This window comes from Saccostrea echinata, unplaced genomic scaffold (assembly GCF_033153115.1).
Source record: "Saccostrea echinata isolate AGI-Se365-2 ecotype Australia unplaced genomic scaffold, CSIRO_AGI_Sech_v1 ptg000002l, whole genome shotgun sequence".
NCBI classification, from domain to species: Eukaryota; Metazoa; Mollusca; class Bivalvia; order Ostreida; family Ostreidae; genus Saccostrea; species Saccostrea echinata.
Genome location: NW_026889751.1, coordinates 24,159,091 through 24,182,700, shown reverse-complemented (window position 1 = coordinate 24,182,700; position 23,610 = coordinate 24,159,091). Strand labels below are relative to the sequence as shown.

Here is a 23,610-nt window from a genome sequence, read left to right as displayed (position 1 = left end):
ATAAATTTACAGGGTTTTTACAGTTAGCATGTCTTATCTGGATGTTGTGGGTGTCGAAATCTTTCCTATTACGTTGTGAATTTCTACCCCTTTTATTGAATATAATTGTTAGAAATGTGTCTAAACAGGAATGTTGTCTAATTTGGCCAAGTTCTATAGAACCAGTGTTGTCCCTATTAAACATGTTTTACTGTTTTAATTTTCAGATTTAACACAATACCTCCATTATCAACTCGCACTCGAGGCCAAGCTGGAACACCCTCCTCTAAATCCAGCTCTTCAATGACAATGAACGGAGCATCATCCCCGTTCATTGGCTCGTGATATGAATACTTTCTGACCAGAACATCATATTTTGTTTTTCCAAGTCCGAAGTCGACGCTCCGAAGTAGAGACTCATTATCACCAGCTTTATAATAAATAGCAAGCATATCAAAGTGTTCATCGAAATAGGTTTGCTCAACACCATCGAAGAAAGGAGGAGTTGTGTCCACGGTGAGGGGAATGCTGTGACAAACAGTTGTAACCAGTGAACCACCAAACACCACATTGTTGAGGCACTGGACTGTCATAAAGTATTGTCCATCCTTAAATTAGACAAATGTATGAATTGCAATCATATCATGTTACTTTACTCATTGAGAAAGGAATGCATAAAATTTTAGTTCAAAAATCATTTAAAGGAAACTTTACCTGTAAAAACAGATTTTTCTCATAACCGCTATGTGTCCAGTGTTTAGCACTGTGAAGAAACTCGTGTGGATCAGAAAAAATTACTACGTCTTTATTACACACTGATTTCCCAACAGCCCACGTGTACTGGTGAATCCCAGATTCATCATCATGAAAGCCATCAAAATTGACTGAAAAGTATATTCATGACACATGTGATACCATGATTTCAATTATAAAGATACATGTAGGACCATGTTCAACAACGAATAAATCATCAATCAAATACCGATAACTTAAAATAGACTACGGTCTTTTCCACTTGTGTTAAGAGTGAGAAACTAAAAGAAAATTTTAAAAATTATATTGAATTTATAAAATCATATATAGACAACTTAAAAAGTTCATTCTCAGAAACCAGGAAACTTTGAAAATATAAGGTATTGTGGATCATTCATTTAAAAAAAATATCCTTTTAAATTTTTTTAAAAATTAAATTTGAATTTTTGATTTTACCAAAACAGTGAATAAAGATCTATCAAATGCAACATAAAATATTTTCTATGCATGCTTTTATTGTGCTCAATTCAATATAGATTTTTAAGAAACTACCTGATATATAGTGATTCGATCTTGTATACATTTTATCCTTTAAGGGTGTGTGTCCATTGAATACAACTGATGACCCTTTCCCATCAATTACGTGTCTAAAAAAAATAGGTGACACGATTAACAATGATGGTCTCATATAATTTTAAAAGAATTTGAATTGGTGTATTTAAGTGCCAACGAATAATGCCATCAAATGCTTTTGATTAAAATCGACTATTTTCCATTACCTGTGGTTTTTCTTCCAGGTCACTTCGACACATCGTTGTGCAACGGATGCTTTACATCCATCTGCCAATAACGTTTCTTTAAATTCTGTGCCTAAATTTCCAGTGCTTGGTGGAGAAAAATCGACCATTGTTCCATAGGAATGAAGGTATCCAACATATCCAAGAACGTTAGTTATTCTGGCATTGATATAATACATATTGCCGTGTTCCAAGGGTAGATTCTCAAATCTTTCATAGGAATTGTATCCAACTCCAAGTCTTTCATAATTCATATATGTACCACTTTTTCTTAACTTAGCACTCGGGCCCTCGACAACAGTTTGCAGTTCACAAGATTCTGTAAAATAAGCATAATCAAAGGAAACGCATTTCTTCCCTGAATTAATACAGACTGTTGCGCAGTCCTCTGGTGTATGCGTAATGTGAATAGGAAAGGGGCTACTTGTAAGTTTGCCAGTTTTAGGAACACTGAAGTGTTTAAGATCATTTGGAATTCCTGTTCTGTGTGCCGATGAATCTAGGGTAAGATTCTTCCAAGATACAATTTCACTTCCATACATACCGGAGCTATATCCTAAAGCCTGACTATGAACTTTCTTCAGTTGAGAGTCCTCAAATACATTGATGGTAGCAGTCAAGACGTTTGGATTGGAGCTATATATATAAGAGGGGTCTACTCGCCCATCTGGCAATGTGTTATCATACGTATGGAGCATGCAATACACACGGGCATCAGTGCCTTGGCTGTTGACTGCCTTTACAGTCCAGTATAAAGGCACAGCATTTGGCAAATCATTTGTTGCAACTAGCAAAGAAAATCCACCCATTTCCGTAAAAGCAGCAACATTTGTACCTCCCTGTTGTGTCCCAATAGCATAGTATAATTTCAAATTGCTTTTGTCATCGTCTGCAGCGATCTGTAATTCATATGCAGGGTCTTTATGATTTCGACCTGGAATTTGTCTCAAGACACAGTTGTCTGTTGTCTCTCTTTTTCCTCGACTTCCTTGTTCAGTTAAACTAGGTGAGGAAAATTCCGGAGGAGAGGTGTCTTTCTCATCCTTGATATTTGTGAAAATATTACTTGATATTGGTGTTGTGGAGTATGTCCAAAGCGTGCCTCGGAAAATTGTAATGGTAATTTTGAAGCATTTCCAGATGCAAATTTTGAATTCTATAACGCAGTATGCCTCCAGTTTCAAACGCAATGGATTCAGGATCAGGTCCATACTTCCTCTATAAAAAAAGAATGTGTAGCATTTTCGAAAATTGATATTAATTTTTAAATCAAATATGACCTTCTAGTAGACACTGACAAGAACTAACTGTTGACTTTCAATGGAATTAAAAATAACAGTTTTTACTACTGCAGAATAACTTAAATACTGCCGACTTCATTTGAATATTGTATTGCAGAAAAAGAACAACAACAAAATATTCGAAGTCACAGCAAGTTGTTTATTCTTGAAAAATTAAGCCCATATTATCCCTTTCATTTTGCCCTTTTCCCCTCTTACTCAAGATTCTACAAGGACAATATTAGTCTCCGATTCAATGTCGCGAAGTTAGGTTATAGTTTAATATCAATATAAAAAGAATGAAAATGTAGAGGCTTAGTGTTATCATTTACGGACAAGATTAGTGTACAACGTACGTATGAAATATAACCAATTGATAATATCTCTTAAAATCTTCAGTTTTCAAATCCAGGACTTTATATTAAGAATTTATGATAAATTGCCATTTTCTACTTTATTATTCAATATAGTGTTTTGTTTGACTTTTTAATTTTTTTTTTTTCGACTTTTAACATACATGTAAAAGTAATGATGAATTGTGATTGGCTTCCAAAAACATTGAAAATTATGTGAAACCTTTATTAGTGTAAGTTCAAGTTTGTTCAAAAAATGACCGGGTAGGATGGGCTTTAATATGGGATCAAAGTTTTACATCGTAATACAATATCTAGGAAATATCTTTAAAAATCTTCTTCTCATGAGTAGCAGAGCCATGATTAGTCATACTGATATGGGAACATCCTCAGGTTGTGTAGAGTTAGATTTGTTCATTTCATTACCCAGAGGTAGGGTGGGGCCACAGTGGGGGATTTTTCATAGGAATATTTAGTTTTAAAATCTTCTGCTCAAGAAAAACAAAGCCATGATAAGTCATATTGATATGGAAGCATCATTATAAAAAGTAAGTTTCAAGTTTGTTCAAATCATGACCCCAAGAAGTGGGTTGAGGCCATAATGGGGGATAGCATTTTGACATAGGAATATATAGGAAAAATATTTAAAATCTACGGTGAACAGCAAACCATGGTTTTTCATATTGATCTGAAAGCATCCTCAGGTAGTGCAGACTCAAAGTTATTAAAATCATGACTGCGGGGTAGGGTGGGGCCATAATTTAGGATGAAATGTTTACGTAGGATAGAATGTAAAGAGAAATATCTTCAAAATCTTCTTTTTTTAGAGCAGTAAAGCTATTATTATTCATATTCATATTGATATGGTAGCTTTCTCGGGTAGTGTATATTCAAATTTGTTCAAATCATGACACAACAGGAATCAAAGTTTTACATAGGAATATATGATAGCAGCAATGGGGTTGGGTTGGGGGGTGGGGTGGGGTCAAGGGCCATTCAGGTCACTTGAGTATAGTATAGTTTTACACTGTAAAGGATCTAATGAATTATGAAATAAAACAAACTAAACTTAGAAATGAAGATAGGTTGCCCCAAAACAAGAGAAGTAGTAAGTCAAGTCTAGTACTCAGTAATAAAGAAGATCTTTTCACTTGCTAGTACTAATACACCCTCGTGCTTGACGACATTTAGTAAACCCTATATATTACAACGAAGGGAAGTTACTTTTGTCAGTAGAGTACAAATTTCATTACAATATCAACAGGGCACTGCCCAGCACCATAACACTAGAAGTAGTAGTGCAGACTCTCACAAATCTTGTAAAAACATCCTTGCTCTTTACAACTTTGTACTCTGTTTGCTTCCTATATGGACAGAAGTAGAGAAGATTTTCAAAGAATTTATTCTTTTCATTTTACAATCAATAGAGCCCGGCCTTACACCAGAACCCTTGACCCAGGGACAATGAATTTCAGTTTCGAAGAGGCATCCTTGCTTTTTACAACCATGCACTTTTTTATCTGCTAAATACCCAGAAGCAGAGAAAATTTTTCAAAGAATGAATGCATTTTTTTTTTCACTATATCACCAAGAGAGCCCCACCATAACACCGGAACCTCTGACCCAGGGGCCATGATTTTTACAATTTTGGAAGAGGCAACTTTGCTCTCTATGGACTTAGTTTGTCTGCTAAATATAGAGGGGGGAGAGAGAAAAGTAGCTTTATAAAGAATGTATTTTCACTGTATGGTCAAAAGAAACCCACCCTAACTCCAGAACCTCTGACCCAGGGGTCATGAGTTTCATAATTTTGGCAAAGAACTTGATGTTTAATACAATCATGCCAACAGTATAACTTCTTGATGTCCAAGAGTAAAGAAAAAGATTTTAAAAGATTTGATGGTGTAGCCCTATTTCTCAGCCCCAAATTGGGCGGGGATCTTAAAATTTACAAACTTTGTATCCCATGGATGCCATACGTATACAACGACCGACAAAACTAGATAGCAATACGTAACCTGAGTGAAGTCATCTGAGTGACTCAGGAGACTTTAAATTCTGCTGCTGAGGAGCAGGTCCATATTAACTCAGGTGAGCGTTGTGATCCATGGGCCTCTAGTTTCTCATCCATATTTCATGCATAGCTTATTATAAAGCTTTGCTCATATTTTGAGATTGCTTAAGATGTTTTATCAATAATTTTTCTACTAGTCTCAAATCAAATAAATGTATCTACTTTTAAAGATATAAAATGCATTTCTCTAAACAGACTGATTAAATACCTACTTTACGTCCAGAGGGAATTTATTATAGGTTATTTCTGCTGTTATTGGAAATCGTGTCTCTAGTAGATATCCTATAAGTCTCAATCCAGCTCTAAAAATAAAGAATTTAATGGCCACTCCTCCCCAAACTTTTGCCCCTGCCCAGGGGGTAAGTGTTCCCTGTAAATAAAAAAAAAATTATGAAGATAGAAAGAGTGTACCAAAAGTGACATGCATATAAAAATTTAAAGGGAACCAACTTCATATATTAAAGGGGATTGGACCCAGATTTGAAGTTAATATTTTCTAAAATCTTAAGTAAAATATCATGACTTATATGTTGTTAAAGCTTTCACGCCGAAAAATAGTAAAAGCTGTTAAAAAATTTCTTGTTTTTAGGAGATTTATGAAAACAACGGATTTTGGGACTCGTTTGATAGACAAATATCCTGGAACTTTCACGAAGCAACTTTATTCGTAAAAGAAAAGTAGAAATTTTATTGAGTATTAATGAAAAATGATAAAACTATAATCCATATAATTCAGAGTAGAAATGTGAGGAAGCCTATCCAACTCACCAGTATTGTCAGTCCTACTTCAGTGATGTGTACAGAGTAAAACAATTGAACACAACCGGTAAAACATTAACAATAACAGAGCTCGTGCCCTGTTTACAAACACAGATCTTTGACATAATATAAAGAAGGTCGTTGTCATTGAATTTTAAGAATATTTATGTTAGTTCAATTTATTCAACTGAAGATATTTTTTTAATAAATATAGAAATTTGAAATGTAAATAATGCAACTGCGTCCAGGCCCATTTAACTGAAAAGAATGTCTTTTCTATAATTAAGTAGATCTTTTTATGCATAAATATACGAGAAAGGGATATTCGCTTTATATCATGAGCAATCTATCATAGTCTTACGAATCATTACCATTTCTATTGTTATACATAATTAACTCGACACTTAGATATATCGACGATGTATTGTCAATTAACAATGGCTATTTTCATTCTTATGTCGATACGATATATCCTGTTGAGCTTGAGATAAAAGATACCACAGAGTCTGACACATCTGTTTCATATTTGGATATTTTACTTGAAAAAGACGTTAATGGTAATCTAACAACCAAGCTTTATGATAAACGTGATGACTTTAACTTTTCAATCGTCAACTTCCCTTACTAATGCAGCAATATACCTTCATCACCTGCATACGGGGTATATATCTCTCAGTTGATTCGATACGCAAGAGCATGCTCTACGTATGAACAATTTCTAAAACGAGGTAAATTATTGACAAACAAGTTGATGAAACAAGAATATCAGCTGTCTCATTTAAAGTCATCATTTCGTAAGTTCTATGGTCGATACAATGACCTTGTCAGCAAATACAATTAATCATTGAGTCAAATGCTGACTGACGTTTTTCATACTAATTGTTAAGCCATTATTTACACACTGAATTGTCGACGGATTTTTCCGTTATTTCCCGATCATGACAAGGAGCACACGGCGGGTGTGACCGGTCGGCAGGGGATGCTCACTCCTCCATGGCATCTGATCCCACCTCTGATGTTTGGAGGTCCGTGTTTGCTCTGCTCCTATTTTGTATTGTTTAATGGACTTTTGAGCTTGAATACTGTTTGTTATCTCCATATATTTCATAGAATAAAGAAGGAACGTCAAAACGCATTATTCTCTGCTATTTAATAATTTATCGGCTTACTCTCAATTAAAAATAGTTTTATTTTGGTCTCACAACAGTAATGTTTTTATACGGATCGTTTTGATCAAAATTCTAGCTCATTGAATTCACATATTTAATTGAGTAACCAGTACAGTAGTAATTTAAAGAATTCTTCAGTAATGAGCCTAATACTTAAAACTAAATACATTTTCTGCATTCTGAACATTGATTATTGAAATTATCACTGCTAATCAGTGCATTTAAAGGCGCTTAAAAAGAGCATAATTTCCAATCTTAAACACATTTTGCAAAATTTTCCGAGAAAACAAGGACTGTGCCATAAAGGTCGTTTTAATCCAAGGTACTGTAACTACATTTGTAACTTATATATGAGCCATGGGGGATTTCTTAACGTAGCTATAACCAATGAGAAAGAAAAAAAATCTTAACAAGGGTAATAAATAATGTTGCTCAATTAGATACATAATAATTAGAAGATTTAATCTTGTCTACTTACCCTTGCCTTGAAACTTAGAATACAAAGACCGACTTGTATTCTCAGGCCAATAGACGCTCCTGCTCCTAACTCTACAAATTCATGTAATTGATATGAATAATATTATCTAGATGATGGCACCTGCCTGTAAGATACATATGTATTAAACAAGAAATGATTTAAAACATTTATACCCCCTTGAATCAATATTAAAAAGGATAAACTTTTAATTGAGAATGTATAAAACAGACCGACAGGTGAGAACTAGTATGCCCCCTTTACACAAGGGAGCATATTTAATTACATGATACCACTCATATATATGTCATTATAAATTTATGAAGATTATTTCATATTACTAGTTTAACTTTCAGATGTAAGGACTATATACCAAAATTGCCAATAACCTACTTTGAAATTATAATATTTTTTCTTAATTTAGATTTCTCATACAAAATATACAATTCAGCACATTTCAAGAAATTTTTAAAATATGACTTTTGTTGGGGCAAAAAATATGCATATACCGCATATATTCTTTACATAGCTAAATTCATATATGAAATGTCTCCAAGTTATATAATTTGATATGATATAGTCGTCAGTCATACAACATCTCAATAAGCTATGAACGAACAAACCACTTTTAAAAAGTATGCATTGTTTGACTCAATAAAATTAGAATTGAAATTGTTTAAAAAATATTATCATTCTTTTTATCTTTTCCGACTTGACTTTCAATTTTAGAGATTCTTGTGAAAATGATTTCAAGATATATTGTATATAAAAAACTAATAACAGAACTTACCAAAATATAATGGAACAGGACCAACCATGATTGGACCGATGTCCAAATCCAGAAACTCAAAATCCTTCGTCGGAAATGGGATTTCTACGTCTGCGCAGAAGTCTACCTTATTCTGGAACTCTTTGCCCATTATTTTTAAAAGCGTCCTGGGATCGTTAATTAACTTGAAGAATTGAAAAAAAAATCAATGATTATAAATTGATTATGAATTGCATTCCATATAATCAATTATTATACTGGAACAGGAAATTCAACCACATTCGGTATTGATAAAACAATTTAGACACTACATCTGAAGTTTTCGTGAACAGACTTTGACAAACTCTATTGAAGTAACATTAGTATTGTGTTTATAAAAAAGCTCCACAATTTGGCGGATTGGTTTCAATAATACCGTTTTGAATATAGCTTAATTTTGAATTTTGAATTTTTTACTTTATAACGGAAAAAAAGCTTACTTCGTCCATCATAGCTTCTCTTATGGTGTCAAGGATTTTAAGAATGTCTTTATCAAGAAGGTGATTTTCGGAGAGTTCTGCTATGAAATCTTGAACAGTTATGCTATCCATAGTCGGCAAAACGGGTTTATTTCCATCTCCTATTGTTTGTTATATATATTTCAAATAAAAACAACATGTAAGTCAAATTTTCCAAACGTGTTCATATATTCTAAACCTTTTTAATATAAGCTTTGTGATATTTACTAGATATTTGATGTTCAAATTAAAAAAGAAAACCATGTATTTGGCGATATGTTAAAAATAATTCTGTGGTTAAACCTTTTACTTCTATCTTTTATTTAATTCTCAGGATACTTACAAAAAAGAGATGAATCATATTTTACCAAACCATATTGTGTTTACTGACCCGTAGAACATGTAGAATCAATTTCGTAGTTCAACAACACTGGTACAGTATGTAAGCAAGAAATGAAATCAGAAACACAGAGTTCTGCAGTAAGGGAGATAACTGCAGTTGACCAGTCAAATTTTATAGAAACAACTAAGTTTGCAGACATTAACGTAGACACATGTACTAAAGGAACCCTCTCCTCCATTTCAACACCTGAAATGAAAATAAAGCGCAAATTTTGTATCTCAAATATTTTGAACATCGGCATGTCGAACAGTAGGCCAACAGCACACAATGGGTCGAGTCAATAGTACCATGTACACTTAATCATTCTTCATACTCGTCACACTCGGTTATTTCTACTTTTATTTGCGACCTCATTGTTAATATCGAGTTTCGACTATGTTATTTTAGCAAAATATACAATTCGTATATTATTAATTGCTAAGTAATGACAAAATAGTATTTATATATATAAATATATTTATTATATATTTGTTATATAATACAGGATTTTTGCATCCCTGATATGAACACAGGCACGCGCCCTGTATTACACACCCTGTATTAGCACCCTTTATTTCACCCTTTATTACACCTTTCCGGAACATTTCTGTATTTTTTCATTTGGAGTATCTCGGATCTTTTTCTATTTGTTAATGAAGTTTATTTAAATTGTAATTTTACTTCATCAGATATCTTATGCTATTCAAAATAATTATTTGTTCAATTTATAATTATTTCATTTCTTATCGCCGAATGCATTGCATAAATTTGGAAAAAAAAAAAGAGAAAACGGAAATTCAACAACAGAACACATTCGATTATTTAAAAAATGGTAATTAATTGACAAGTTTATATAAGATTTTTAGACACTTTTTTCAAATATATAATAAAAACAGCAATACATGACAAAATCTGTATCACACCACCCCATATCAACCCTCGACCAATATCAGCCCTCTGGCCTTCGGCCCTCGGGCTGATATTGGAGTCTCGGGTTGATATGGGGTGTGATACAGATTTTGCCATGTATTATTCTCTATAGAATTGCTGGCTATATTTCATACGAGCTCAATGCAGATATTCAGAAATTGAAAAAAAAAACTAATTACTTACCATCTTGAAAATTTATTACATAGGCAGTTGACTGCGTTGTAACATTGACTTGTTTTAAACATCCATCCATTTTGATATCGGCAGTTACCATTATTCTGTGATTGGCTTGGGAAAGTAGAACAGCACAGGAAATTTCATTACAGAAACGATGCACAAAACAAACATTTCCAGGGCCTTTTGGAAGTCTGTTGAGAAACATCGGGCAATCTAAAGAAAAAAATAGAAAAAATATATATATATAAACAACTAAACATATATTTCCAAAAACTAATATTTCAAAGGTTTGCCTTTGTAGCATTATAAATAAAGCTTAACATTAATAAACAAACCACCAATTATATATTATTATAATGGTTAATATGTATTGTTGACGTATTTTCATGACATTGCTTGTATAACAAAAATAACGTGCGATCTAAATTATAAAAAAAATAACGTGCGATATAAATCATATGAAATCTTATCATTAAAATATGAACATATAAAACGCGTAAGCTTTGACCTTTTATTTATACAGTAGTGTTTAATTTGTAAGTAAAATTTAAAAAGATCGAAGGCTCGAACAATTGTCACCATTTATCAGACACAAAACCTATAATTCAGTTAAGCAAATTAGAACAAAATCAACAAATCAGCTGTTTAATTCAGCACATTATACTATAATTGTTTCTCCATTTTTCATAACTGAAAACAAATTTGCTTTTAATATCTTTAATTTAAGGAATGCTGTTGGAAAAACATAATTTTGATGGGTTAAGGTCATCATTCGGTGTCTTGGGTTCAAAATACCATAAGGTGAATCCTGATCAACTATCAAGCTTTTGGAAGCGGAGTTCCAAATCTCAAACTAAAACAAGAATGAATAATTATACCCAAAAGCACTCATATAACAGAATTTTCATTGACACTTCGATAATAAACGATAAAAGAATTGGAGAGGGTCGCAAGAAACTTTTACATGGACCAGTAACTGTCTTATAGAACAGTAAGGTAAAAATCATCAATCCCACTCGCAACGTTTTATCTAAATATAAATTCGTTTTCAGTCGATTAAAAAACATCCACATGTCTGAATAGTAGTGAAGTCTAGTTTATCTTCAACATTTTTTTTTCACTTCCTATACTGTACTGTTCACTGTACTGTCGTGACTTTTTAGCATTGTCTTTATTAAGAATATTTTTCCCAGATCATAGACATATAAGGAAACATAACAGAAATGACACTTTCTTGATTATTTACAAAAAACATACCTCAGATTCACAATAATCTTCATAATTTTTTTCATTTTTAACAATATCGTTTATTTCATTTCCCAAAGAAATGAAATCAATGAATTGTTTTGTGTACGAACCATTTTCAGTTCTTGAGAGAACTCTTGAAACCATGTTTGATTTGGATCCAGACGCGGTGCTAAATGAGGCTGATAATAAACTTCGGAGCTTTGACATTGACAACCCATCCAGGTTTTGAGCAGAAATAGATGTTCGAAGTTGCATCAGTTTATCATAAACAATTTTCATCTCCGTTTGAACTTTATCTCCAAGTAATTCTTTAATTCTCCCAAGTGTATATGAATTAACATTAACCAGATCAAGGAGATTAGGCCCAGTTCTGAAATGAGGTAAGAATATAAAATTATTAAAAGACCGAAGAAGAACTTAGATTATACTTCAGTCCTCTTATCATAATTAGCAAAATAAAACTGTCGAATTAAAAACATCTGGAATATTCTCATCTCAAAATTGATGACGAAGAATCTAGATGTAATTAAAACTCGATATACATAACCTATTATTTGAAAAATCAAAAAGCTGTTTGGCTATGTCCTTGAAGTTTGAAACTAAACCCTTGAATCCTTCCTTGAACTTGTTCCACGCACCAACAGCCACTGGATCATCCGGAGAAGCCACTTCGAACTCTGGAGGGCGATAATTAGGTTCTTCGGGAGGAAATTCGTTCCCAAGATCTTCTGCTCCTTCGAAACTTGCTCTTGAAATTTCTTCGTCTAATTCGTCTAAATTTTCCCCTACAGCATCAGCCGAAACAACACTTAAAAAATTAATATAAGTGTAGTCTTTGCATTCCCAGATCCATTGTGGAGTGGGGAGCAAATGATCTAGAAATGGAGACGGGTCTATGTATTCGTAATCAGAATCTGACATTTTCATCGGAGACCTTTTTCGAACAGACACGTGGATAGAATTGTATTCGCAAGGTGATTTGTCAGCTTTTCCAATGATATCTTTTCCCGCTGAGAGAAACTGCCCATTTGATGGGATGGAAGAATCCGGAATAATATTTTCTATGACTATTTCAAATTCAATAAAATCTTCATCTGTAGGCAAGATTAGCACTCTGTTATTTTCTTTAAAAACTTCTCCATTCACAGGGCTTCGAATCTGCACATGTTAAAAAAATTAAACTCAGAAAGCTCGAAGAGAGTCCAAACAAAAGACGATCAGCATGATACAAATATATTTTCAACTGGATGTTTCGTGTCTTGGTGTCGTATATCTAAAATACAATTCACCTATTTGTTTTGTTTTGATATAATTTACCCTTTTCTCCTTTACCCTCTTTGTTTTTTTACAATAAAGTACATAGCATACTGTAATTAAGTTAAAACCAACTATTAAGTGATCAAAGATATATCAATGCAAATCTTGCCGAAACATTTTTTCTAAAGTAAATTAAAACATCATTCAGAAGCATAAAAACATATTTACGTCAGCATAGTATCCAATTCGCACATCAACACCCCTTGTCTGATATCTCCCGTTCGTATTCGTGGGCCAAACCCCTACTCCGCAAGTAGAATCCTCATTTCTTCGCCGCTTGGGAAATGTGATGTGGAATTTGGAACCAAATATCTTTTGTATGAGATTTTTTGTCTTTATAAATCTATAATAATTTTTGCACTTATTATTTATTATACAGACAACCTACTCATTTCAATGGGAAAGAAAGATTTGATGGTTTTTGGGTTTTTTTAACAAAAAGGCAGAACGCATGTCTTACATATCTCTAACAGATGTATATCCGGACTTGATTGCCTTGATTGCATTCAAAACTGAGTGGAAAGCATTGAAAAAAGGAGACACTAAATCACTCAAAGTGTCCTTAAATTGAGTTGTTATGTCCCCAAATGACTCCTTGATAGCCTCTATAAATATATTAGTTTGCTCCCTCTGCAAAATAGTTCATCAATTATGTTTTTATGATTTTATAATTTGACTTCAGATTAGAGAAAATATTGAATGACCAGCAATTGTAATTAAGATAAAACCGTTTAAAATAAATAAGCTTCATACTAAAGGGAAAACATAAATGAATGCGTTTCGGTTTAAGGAATAAATGTCTTCTCATTTATTATTTGCGACCGTTAATGCTGATTTAATGGAAACTGAGTTTTACTGGAGACGCCTATAAGCGGAGCCGGTAAAACGGATCTTTGCAATCGTTAAGTAAGCACTAAAGGTCGCAAATAACAGATGAGAAGATAGTTATTCCAATTTTATTGCAATTTATGCATTTTGTTTGATGTTTACGCCTTATTTTGTTGAGTTTTGTTATATAAATACGTCATGAAGGGGTTTTTTTTGGCACCGTTTTATTATGACGTCAGAATTGAAAGTTTTCACTCTCGATAATGTTCGTTAAACTTCCTCAAACATCAGTGCATTTACCAAAGAAAATGCGTTTTACAAAACAATTGAATTTAAATTTCAGATTACCGTCATTGAAACGCCGTCCGTAAGTGCTGTGGAAAGTTCATCCTCAAACTCTTCGGCGGAAGGACTCTCCTTCTTGTCAAAAAGAAGCCCAAAAAGGTCTTTAACGTCTCCTAAAATCTCCTTAAAATCTTCCCAATAGTCAACCCAAAATGGGGTACCACCTGCAGTTAGAAACAGTCGGTAACAAGGACAACTTCGTATAGTAAATTAAAAATCGAGAATGAATGTCAGGCATAGCTACATGTATCTGATATTCTTTAATGAACGTCTGTTTAGTTTTTTTGTTTTTGTTTTGTTTTTTGTTGGGTTTTTTTTTCAAAATACATGTTACATGCCTTTCAATGTGTTCAATCAAAATGAATCTTATTAAAAATTTCTTTGCATATTCTGCGTTTTATTTAAGGAATTTGTTATTTTTTTGGGGTGTGTGTGTGTGGAGAAATGCCGGGGAATTCCTATTCGAAAATGTAGTTGTTTCATCGTCTTTTTATTTAACAAGTTTGGTCTCTTTTTCTCTTTAAAGCAAAGGTACCTTTCAGAAATGACAAACTCTCTACAACTTTGTTTTTCACGTCTAAAAACATTCCAACAGCCAGCTTTATGCTGCAAAAGAAAACTGAACATAGGAAAAAAAATACTTTTACAATATGTCATTTATAAATTTAATTCACTATAATTCAATTTTTTGAAACGATTATAAATTCAAAATTAAATTTTTAAGTTAATAGCTTCATGTTATCGAAACTAACTCTAGTACAGATTTTCCAAAGACCGTTACGGACTGAACTGGATTTGATAAGAACTTCTTCAGTGCTGAAATTATTGATGCAACAGAATCAAACAACTTCTTTGCAACATAGGGCAATGTCACTGTGATAGCATCAGCAATTGTCTACAATGACAGAAGCAGGTTTTTATGTTTAAAAATAGATTCATCAATGATTATCATAAATGAAATAATTGAATAAATTACTCAAACTACATTATTTTTGAAAATATAGTTCTTTCGATAATTAAATGTATTTGAATAGACAAACTTTAAGGATTCATAACACAAACAAAAATTCGATACATGGATTAATATATATTCTTTGACTGAACTTGATTAGAAATGATATAAATAATAAATCCCTAAAATATAAAGAAATTGTAAGTTTTCTTTGGTTCTTAGATATGTGACTTTGTGTAGTTTTCTATGTAATTCTATGCAAAATTTTGCGCATATTTTTAACACTGTGACAAAATCGTACAAAATTCTCCCCTTTACATGGCAAACATTTAACAGGTTACCTATTTGAATATAAATCTATGATAAATATTGCTGATTTGTGAAAAAAGTTTGTTTGTGTTATCCTTAAATAAGAAAATCGCGTAATATCGATAGCGCACTCTAGAGAAGAGATGTATTTATTAACAAATTTATCATCAAATGATGTTTCTTTAAAACATAATCTTTTTGAGATATGAAATTGCACTGTTTTATCAAAGTGTACAAAAAACAGATCTTTACACTATAGAACTCTGTAAGGTCCTCCTTAACGTCTTCTACAAAATATCTGGCTCTAATAATTATCTTCTTTATTTGGTCAATCCAAGGAACCCCTCCATACTCAATGACCTTCATGACTGCTTTGATGACATTTTGAATGATGCTTTCTAAAATAAGTGGGAAGTTTTTGACCACTTCAATAATCTTGTTGACAATGTATTCAACGCCTTTGTCAAATAACTGAATAATGTCTTTGAAAGCCTTGACGGCGTTTTTTACTGGATCAACCACTGTTTTCACGATTCTGTCGAATATTGTTGCTAAGTCCTGTATGCCATTGACTCCAAAGTCCTGTAATTAAAATGAGAAAAAAATAACCCATTTCTATGCGTATTTTATTTTAGGAGGGGGCAAAAAGTATTTAAAAATAATATAACTGGACCTGTTTAAATTACACAATATTTCAACAAGAAGTCAACAAAACGCTGCCTTGATAAACAAACAAATTTACAAATAATTTTAATGCCCAAAACTATTTTTGTATGTAAAATGGACCAGATTTTTAAATTTTTATTTTCTGTTAGAAATATACTACATATGTAAAAATCGCAAGTTCAAATCTGATCAATCTTACTTTTGAAACCTTTATAAATATTGTCAACCTTTATATTGTTAATTTTCATAATATACGGCTAAAAATGAAAGATAATTGCACTATATATGGACCTGTATAACGATAGCATCTATTCATATGAATGCAGTATGAAAATGTTTTGAAGTCAAGTTAATCAAATTATATCATTCTCTTTCAGAAAATTATTCGCTCTTTTTTTTCTTTTTTTTTTTAATTTTGACTTTAATTTTGTTCATTTTCAGATTTTCAAAATTATACGATCTATACCGATAAAATTATACTTTGCATGCTATTCCGTACATTAGAATCTCACGAAACCCCCGTTGTTATAGACACTTCATGATAAAGTATACCTTTAGGATGTTTATATCATATCCCGCATGCCCCTGTAGCAGGCGTGAGCTCGGAAGAGATACTGTTCTATTCCAAGCCAACCAACCATGACTTTAGCATACGCATCGTCATAGACATTCAACATAGCGTGCCCACTGAGTGGCTCTGAAGTTATAACAAGTGATAATAGAGTTTAAAATTCTCTCTAAATTTTATGTGCATACTGTCAGATAAACAAGATAAAAAGCTTGAATATAACATGATATATACTCGCAGCATTTATATGATTATTCAACAAAGATTAAGATTCATTATTCGAGTATTTTTTTTTTCTAAAATGCTAAATTTTACATTCGCTTTGAGATTTAGATTAATATATATAATATAGATTTAGATTACATACTTATTTCTATTTCAAGTTCATTTGTCAAAATAAGTCCAATGCCTGCTCCAAGAGCACTGTTTCCAAACTGTTTACTCCATTGTATGCCCGGAAGTTTCATTGCAAAGAAGAAGCCATCTTTGAATTTTATATCAAGAATACCTCTTTTTACACGCATCAAAGTTTGGTATGTGTAGTTTCGACTGTAATTAAGTTAACATATTAGATACATATTTTCACTTAAAGATTATGACATTAATACACTTTACTACAAATCTTATGCAATCTTTTCCTGAATTAAATTTAAGTGATAGTATTTTTGTTTCTCATTTCTTTAGAGGTTGGACAGGGTGCTTCAGAGTATACTTTGACGTGAAAGTTGAGGGTCCTTCGGATAACACCTTAAAAACCGAGGCCCCCTCACTGCTCAATGGACCTGAGTGCCGAGTAAAGATCTAAATTTTAAGCCCTTCACCGGTATATGGTGACGTCTCTATATGAGTGAAAAATTCTCGAACGGAACGTAAAGCAACATACAATCAATCAATCTACAAAACAAAGTTATTTCTGGAAATTTTTAAAACCATTGTCAAACATTTTTGATGAGACACTCCTAATGTAAAGTTTTATGTTTTTGAGCTTATTCAGTAACTGGGATTTAGGATTGTAAACCAACTGTTCTTAAGAAACCCCAAGGCGAATGCAGGGGCTAAACCCTTCCTTTGGGTTGTTGCTTTATTGAGAATTTGTATGTTGATAACTTTATATAATACACACTGAAAATGCTGATATTGCCAGCATCAAATTCAGAAAACATCTATCTGACACTTTTCTCTGGAGTTTGCTACATCTGTTACATAGGGTATCCGCAATAAAAAGAAAATCTTTGGTTTTTGAAGTTAGTCTTCTTGAATTATTGTGTCATTTCTCTCATATTTCCCTTCCCTGTACTATTAAATGTTGTTACTACATGAAGTATTCTGGAAAAAAAAGCATTCTAAAATGCTACTGTTCTTTTGGAATATTTTCCTTCATCAACTTATGACCTATGAATGAATTTTGGCGGTTTGTTTTGACAAAACATCTCTACAATTCAGCAACGTGTTGATAAGTTGTATTCATTTCGAAAAAATATCCAAATTACGACATGTGCGTTTTTGTCAAAATTTAAAATATAATGCTACAATTTCCATGATTTTTTCACATGGAATAAAAATACAGGATTTAATGTTTAAAATGATATATGGTTTGTATTAGAAATATGATAGGTAAGAAAAATATATAGATTTAAAAATGTAACAGATATTATGAAACACCCTGTACGTTGTAGGCGATCCATATTCATAAGAAGAATCTATTTTAAACGATACCAAAACAAATGAACATTTAAAGATTTCATATACACACAATTGTATAAACACAATTGTGTTGATCAAAACGTTGTTAAAAGTTTTCATATATGCCTCAAAATGATATCTCGATGCTCCGGAATACTTCTCTTGGATAAAGGATGCTTCTCAAAGTATTCCATAGCTTGCTGTCTAACCAAGGAATACTCGTCGTTGACAGCAAGGTCAAGTAAAGCAACTGAACTCTATAGATAATAAATTGAAAAAATTAAATATTCACCTATCATAACTTTGAAACTACATGTATATATTTTCCAAAGCATCCCATCCCTAAGCCTTTAGAAAATGTTATACCTTCGTGCAGCTAAAGTGCCTCATCCCTATGATAGCAGCCCTTCTCCAGCTGTTGTCCCCCTCCCCGGGCCTCATGTACGTCAGGAGGTGGTCTCTGGCGTTTCCGGAATTTCCCAAGGCATGAATTAACACCATTTTGGAGTAAGTGTAATTATGAACTTCTCCATCAAATCCGTCCACAGAACGGCGTGGTCTTTTTTTATTGTACATTACTTTATAATTTGCTGGAAAATAATATTAAAACAGAACATGACCATAATGTAAAATGAAAATATAATTCAATGCAGGTGTACATGTATAACATGTAATGATTATATTTTATTCACTTAAAAATATTTTCTATTTGAAACAAAGTTAACCTGGTTTTGAAGAAAAGTATATAAAAAGTGTATAAAATGCGAGCATGAACACTTAGACGGCTTTAAGACCCAGCTGTCCAGTGCCAGTCACTAGTTATCACGTCTGCGTTTTTAATCTTTTTAATTTAAATTATTTAATGTACACTGTACATAGACACTCACACCCTCACGCAGAGTGCGATAAGCGAATTGCACTGAACCGGAAGAAGACGAAGAAGATTGTTAGTAGTTCCTTACTCTGATTATGTGGAGATAGCCACTTCTGGAGGGAATCAAGTAGACGGTCTGTCTTTATGTTATGTTCAGAGTTGTTTCGTAATATTCTTATCAATGTTCCAAGTGCCAAACAAGCATGTTTTTGGGTTTTGTTCATGGCAATTAATCCTTCAAAGATCATAAATTTCAACTCAAATTACATTAACTATATACCAAACAGGCTGTCCAAGAGATCTATATAAATATAAATTTTAGTGGTACGTCTAGACACTAAATTATTATCGTATAATGTCATCTATTTTTTCAGTTCATTTAATTGTCAAAAATATTTACTGTATCCACTGATCAGAAGACACGAATTCATGGAAAGCCTCCATTATTTTTTTCTGAACAAGACCTTAAAGATTCAATATATACCTATATTTGCATGATCTGGACCAAGACATATATCTTCAACAGCTTCTTCTAACAAGGCCTGAAGGGATTAAAAACAACATATACCGAATGCTTAAGGACAAATTTTGAAAAAGAATAAGATATATATATAAATAAATAAATAAATATATATATATATATATATATATATATATATATATATATATATATATATATATATATATATATATATATATATATGAGCTTCAACAAAAATTACCAGTGTAGGTCTTTTTATATCCGCTAAATGGAAAAATATTCGACACATGACCGTTTCGTTGACATCCTGCTTTTTTAAGAAGTGTCGGCTAATAAGATTTTGTGTTACATTACGTCCTTCTTTTAGCAAAAGATCAATGAATAAATTTTGTCTACTGGAGCATATTGTGTCATTTGATTGGCATTCTCCGGAGAATTCGCGTGTCACTAATTTTACATAATCCTCCTCCGAAAGGCGATTAACTATCTGCACAAGGTCTGCAAAACAATCGGATCTGTTTCTGCTGACTAGAAGGAAAAGAAAATATCATGTTTCAGGATAAACAAAACTGCGTTAGTTAGAATATGAATTAAGATATATTGGACATTGCTTAATTACCTTCATCATTGTAAGATTGAACGCATGCTACATTAGATTCAATATTGTTTTCAACTTCTGAAAAATCAGTGGTTTTTGGCTTTTCCTGTAAATAAAACATAAAAGTGGATATTTCAAAAATAAATTCTTTAATTTTAAAATCCAATTATAACAGAAAATAAGGTTTCACCTTTTGAACAACAATACTGTCCGTAATTTTCAAATACTTGTCCAAGGGCGATAGTTCATCAATTTTATTCAGTTTTCTGAAATTCAATTTAGCAAAAAAAGGTTATTGTCAATATAAATTAAGAGATGATTATTTTGAAGGATAAGATCAATTTGTCTTTAAATGACACATTTATAACATTCTGTAGTACCAAAATACAAGATAACTAAATGAATGATATAGCCTCTCAGAATTTATCAAAGTATTCACATTTTGCTGACGAGTCTAACTTCTGTTGACGTGTTCGACTCAATGTCTTTCACCTCTAAAGATAAGAATAAGACAAGATATATAAAGGATGAACAAACAAAGTAATGTCACCAGTACTACCTTTTTGAATAATGGAAAGCCATCATTAAAATATAATGGACTTAATATAACTTTATCTTTTTAATTGTTGCCTAAAATGTTTTCAAATATATGAAATATGAAGATAATGAACAGTGATCATAGTGAAAAGTCTTATTAAACATTAAACAAAGCACGGATCCCTGAAAACATCAGAGGAAGGATCTGGTGCATTAAAGGAGTAAGTATCTCCTGTTAATCGGTCAAATTCACCGTGAGCCCTTTGTCATAATCGGCTGAAAGGTGTTATCCGTAATTTGAGTTTCAACGTCAGACAACTTTCGACCTAACGACAGGTTGCATTTGCAAACAAGGTCATTGTGTCTATCAAAGTATTTGAGAAATGGTTTTAGTAGCTTGCTTCCCAGAATCCTTTTTTGTTTGGAAATTATTTGTGTATACACTAGACAAAATTGCTAACGCACCAACAAAGTATACACATCGTGGTATTACATCATACGTTTGATTTGCTAACACTACACACATTACTGAACATGAACAGACACCCACTGGTGTGTCATCGCTTTCTTACATTTTTTAACTGACTTTCTTCATGACTTACAGTAATGTCTTAATGTCAACATACTGCATACCCGTATATACTCGCCTATAAGTCGGTTTTGGGGAGTTAAATTTTGGTCCAAAACTCTATGTCCGACTTATAGGCGAGTCATAAAAAACTGGCATTATTTTGAACGGCAACATGTAGTATTTGATAAACGTGTCCGACGATATTCGTTAAATAAAGTCTGGATATATTATATAATTTTTGTATTCTAAGATTATGCATGAAGTACAAGTATTTACATATTTTAATAATTTTATTTTTATTTTAAGTGTGCATTACTTATCATTTTTTTAATGATTAAAAATTAAATAATGGCGTCATTTAAAAAAAAAAAAACTTAAATCAGGTTAAAACATTGATTTGAAATTGTCAGCGGTTCTTGCAAAAAGTTGTACCGACTTTTATGCGGGTCAATGCCAAATCCCTCCAAAATAACCTCAAAAATTACAACCGACTTATAGGCGGACCGACTTATAGGCGAGTATATACGGTACATATTTATCACTTTTTTAAATATAAAGCATAGTTTAAAGTTAAAGTAGGATGACATATGGCAATCAAACAGACCTAAAATTTGTTCTTTTGATAATTTGATTTAAAAAAAAAAACGCTTAAACAACATGTTAGTATGAAACGCTAATATACAAAGTCAGAAAAAACAGTTTTTTTTTTAGAATGTCAGGTCTGAAACGCAACGCTCATGCAACATGGAAGTATAAAGTTCTATTTAAAAAAGATGCAGGATTTAAACTCCAACTCTAATGCAAATGTTTTGTAATCTGCATCTGAGTGGCTACTAAATTAATGCTTGGGGAAGTTAAACGAGCACCGAGAGAGACAGTTTTTGATTGAATGACATAAAAAAAAAGACACACAAAGAATAAGCGGTTCGTGGCGAATTTCATATTACAAAATTCAACGATCTTAGATGTAAACATGAAACAAAATGAAATCCACCAATTGTATAAAAATTTGAATAATGATTTGATGGTCGCTTATCTTTTTTCCACCTCCACTAGCCGCTAGCGTAGCCGGTAAAACTTAATTGACGACAATTAAATTAGCATTAACTGTCGCAAATGACAAATGACAAGACAGTTATTCCGTTTATCTGTGTCTATGTCCGTTTATAAGTAACAGAATATGTATTGATGAAAAGTTTTTTAAAAAAAAATCTTTTACGTGTATATATTTAGAAGCTTTAGTGCAAGATTTAGTGCAAGCTGTACTTATTATCATTCAAAATAACTTTTTTTTATTTACACTAGTTCGTTATCTAAACAACATTTTGCTAAATTTATTTATTAAATCGTTTGGTGATGATAATTTACTGAATATTCTACCTCCAGTTTTTTCTTCTTCGATTTCCTTTTCGTCAGGAACAGGGTGTCTGTAAATAAACGCATCATCATTTCGCATCAAGGGGAACAACCCAAACTATGGACTGATTATCACGATTTCTGCATCATCGTACTGTCTTTTCAATTTGATATTATGTACAATTGAAATGTAATGTAAAGAAAAAAAGAGTTGAATAATCAAGTTTCTTAGTAATTTACAGAGAAATCACGGGTGCAGTTTTGATTGTAAATAATTACCTTGTTTCCGGTAATTTGTTTTTGTTCTGAAAAATGACTTTATCGTTGGCACTAACATATTCAATGACCCCACCATGACTGTAGTGTAATGTCTAAGAAATGAATAAGATTGTGTCTTCAAAAAACGTTATGTTTGGTAGATAAAAGCAAACTTATGTCTGATCATTACTGTTTAATAGTAAAACTACGTTATCAAAAGTAGAATAAAAAGATTTCAATTATTTCAAGACCTTTATTGATAAATTTCTACGAAAAGATACTTGATATTTGAACTGTAGTAAAAATTTGAATAAGAAAAAAATAATCATAGTCATTATTAATATTCATTTGATTCATAGGAAACTGAAACCTATTTACCTTAGCATGTTTTCTGTAGACTTTGTCCGTGCTCTCATGAAATTTAGTGACTCTGTAACCTGAAGTTGTGCTCTGAATGTCGTACTTGTGAGGCAGATAACCTGAAAAATAATTTAGGTTAATCTCATTTAATATATCTTGCTATTTTATGGAAAAAATGTCTCTGTTGAATAGTGTAGACAGTTGGTTATGATTGTTAATATAGAGGCTTGAAAAATTATACTTTAATTCCAGGTGTTTGAGGGAC

At 32.2% G+C, this 23,610-nt stretch overlaps 1 protein-coding gene across 1 annotated transcript in view; it reads right to left on the bottom strand.

Annotated features, from left to right (window-relative positions):
• LOC133178173 (uncharacterized) overlaps positions 1-23,610 on the bottom strand; it is a 45,036-nt gene that overhangs the window by 12,829 nt on the left and 8,597 nt on the right. The window contains 31 exon segments of the mRNA XM_061312920.1: positions 221-587; positions 694-863; positions 1,285-1,379; positions 1,512-2,747; positions 5,449-5,606; positions 7,643-7,713; positions 8,430-8,592; positions 8,888-9,027; positions 9,297-9,494; positions 10,401-10,607; positions 11,753-12,012; positions 12,190-12,800; positions 13,128-13,302; positions 13,420-13,589; positions 14,136-14,296; positions 14,668-14,738; positions 14,885-15,027; positions 15,646-15,975; positions 16,612-16,646; positions 16,649-16,756; positions 16,995-17,176; positions 18,437-18,567; positions 18,677-18,900; positions 19,273-19,419; positions 19,669-19,726; positions 19,907-20,193; positions 20,285-20,369; positions 20,714-20,757; positions 22,752-22,798; positions 23,007-23,098; positions 23,364-23,464. Of these exon segments, the coding sequence (XP_061168904.1) occupies positions 221-587; positions 694-863; positions 1,285-1,379; positions 1,512-2,747; positions 5,449-5,606; positions 7,643-7,713; positions 8,430-8,592; positions 8,888-9,027; positions 9,297-9,494; positions 10,401-10,607; positions 11,753-12,012; positions 12,190-12,800; positions 13,128-13,302; positions 13,420-13,589; positions 14,136-14,296; positions 14,668-14,738; positions 14,885-15,027; positions 15,646-15,975; positions 16,612-16,646; positions 16,649-16,756; positions 16,995-17,176; positions 18,437-18,567; positions 18,677-18,900; positions 19,273-19,419; positions 19,669-19,726; positions 19,907-20,193; positions 20,285-20,369; positions 20,714-20,757; positions 22,752-22,798; positions 23,007-23,098; positions 23,364-23,464 (6,267 nt within the window).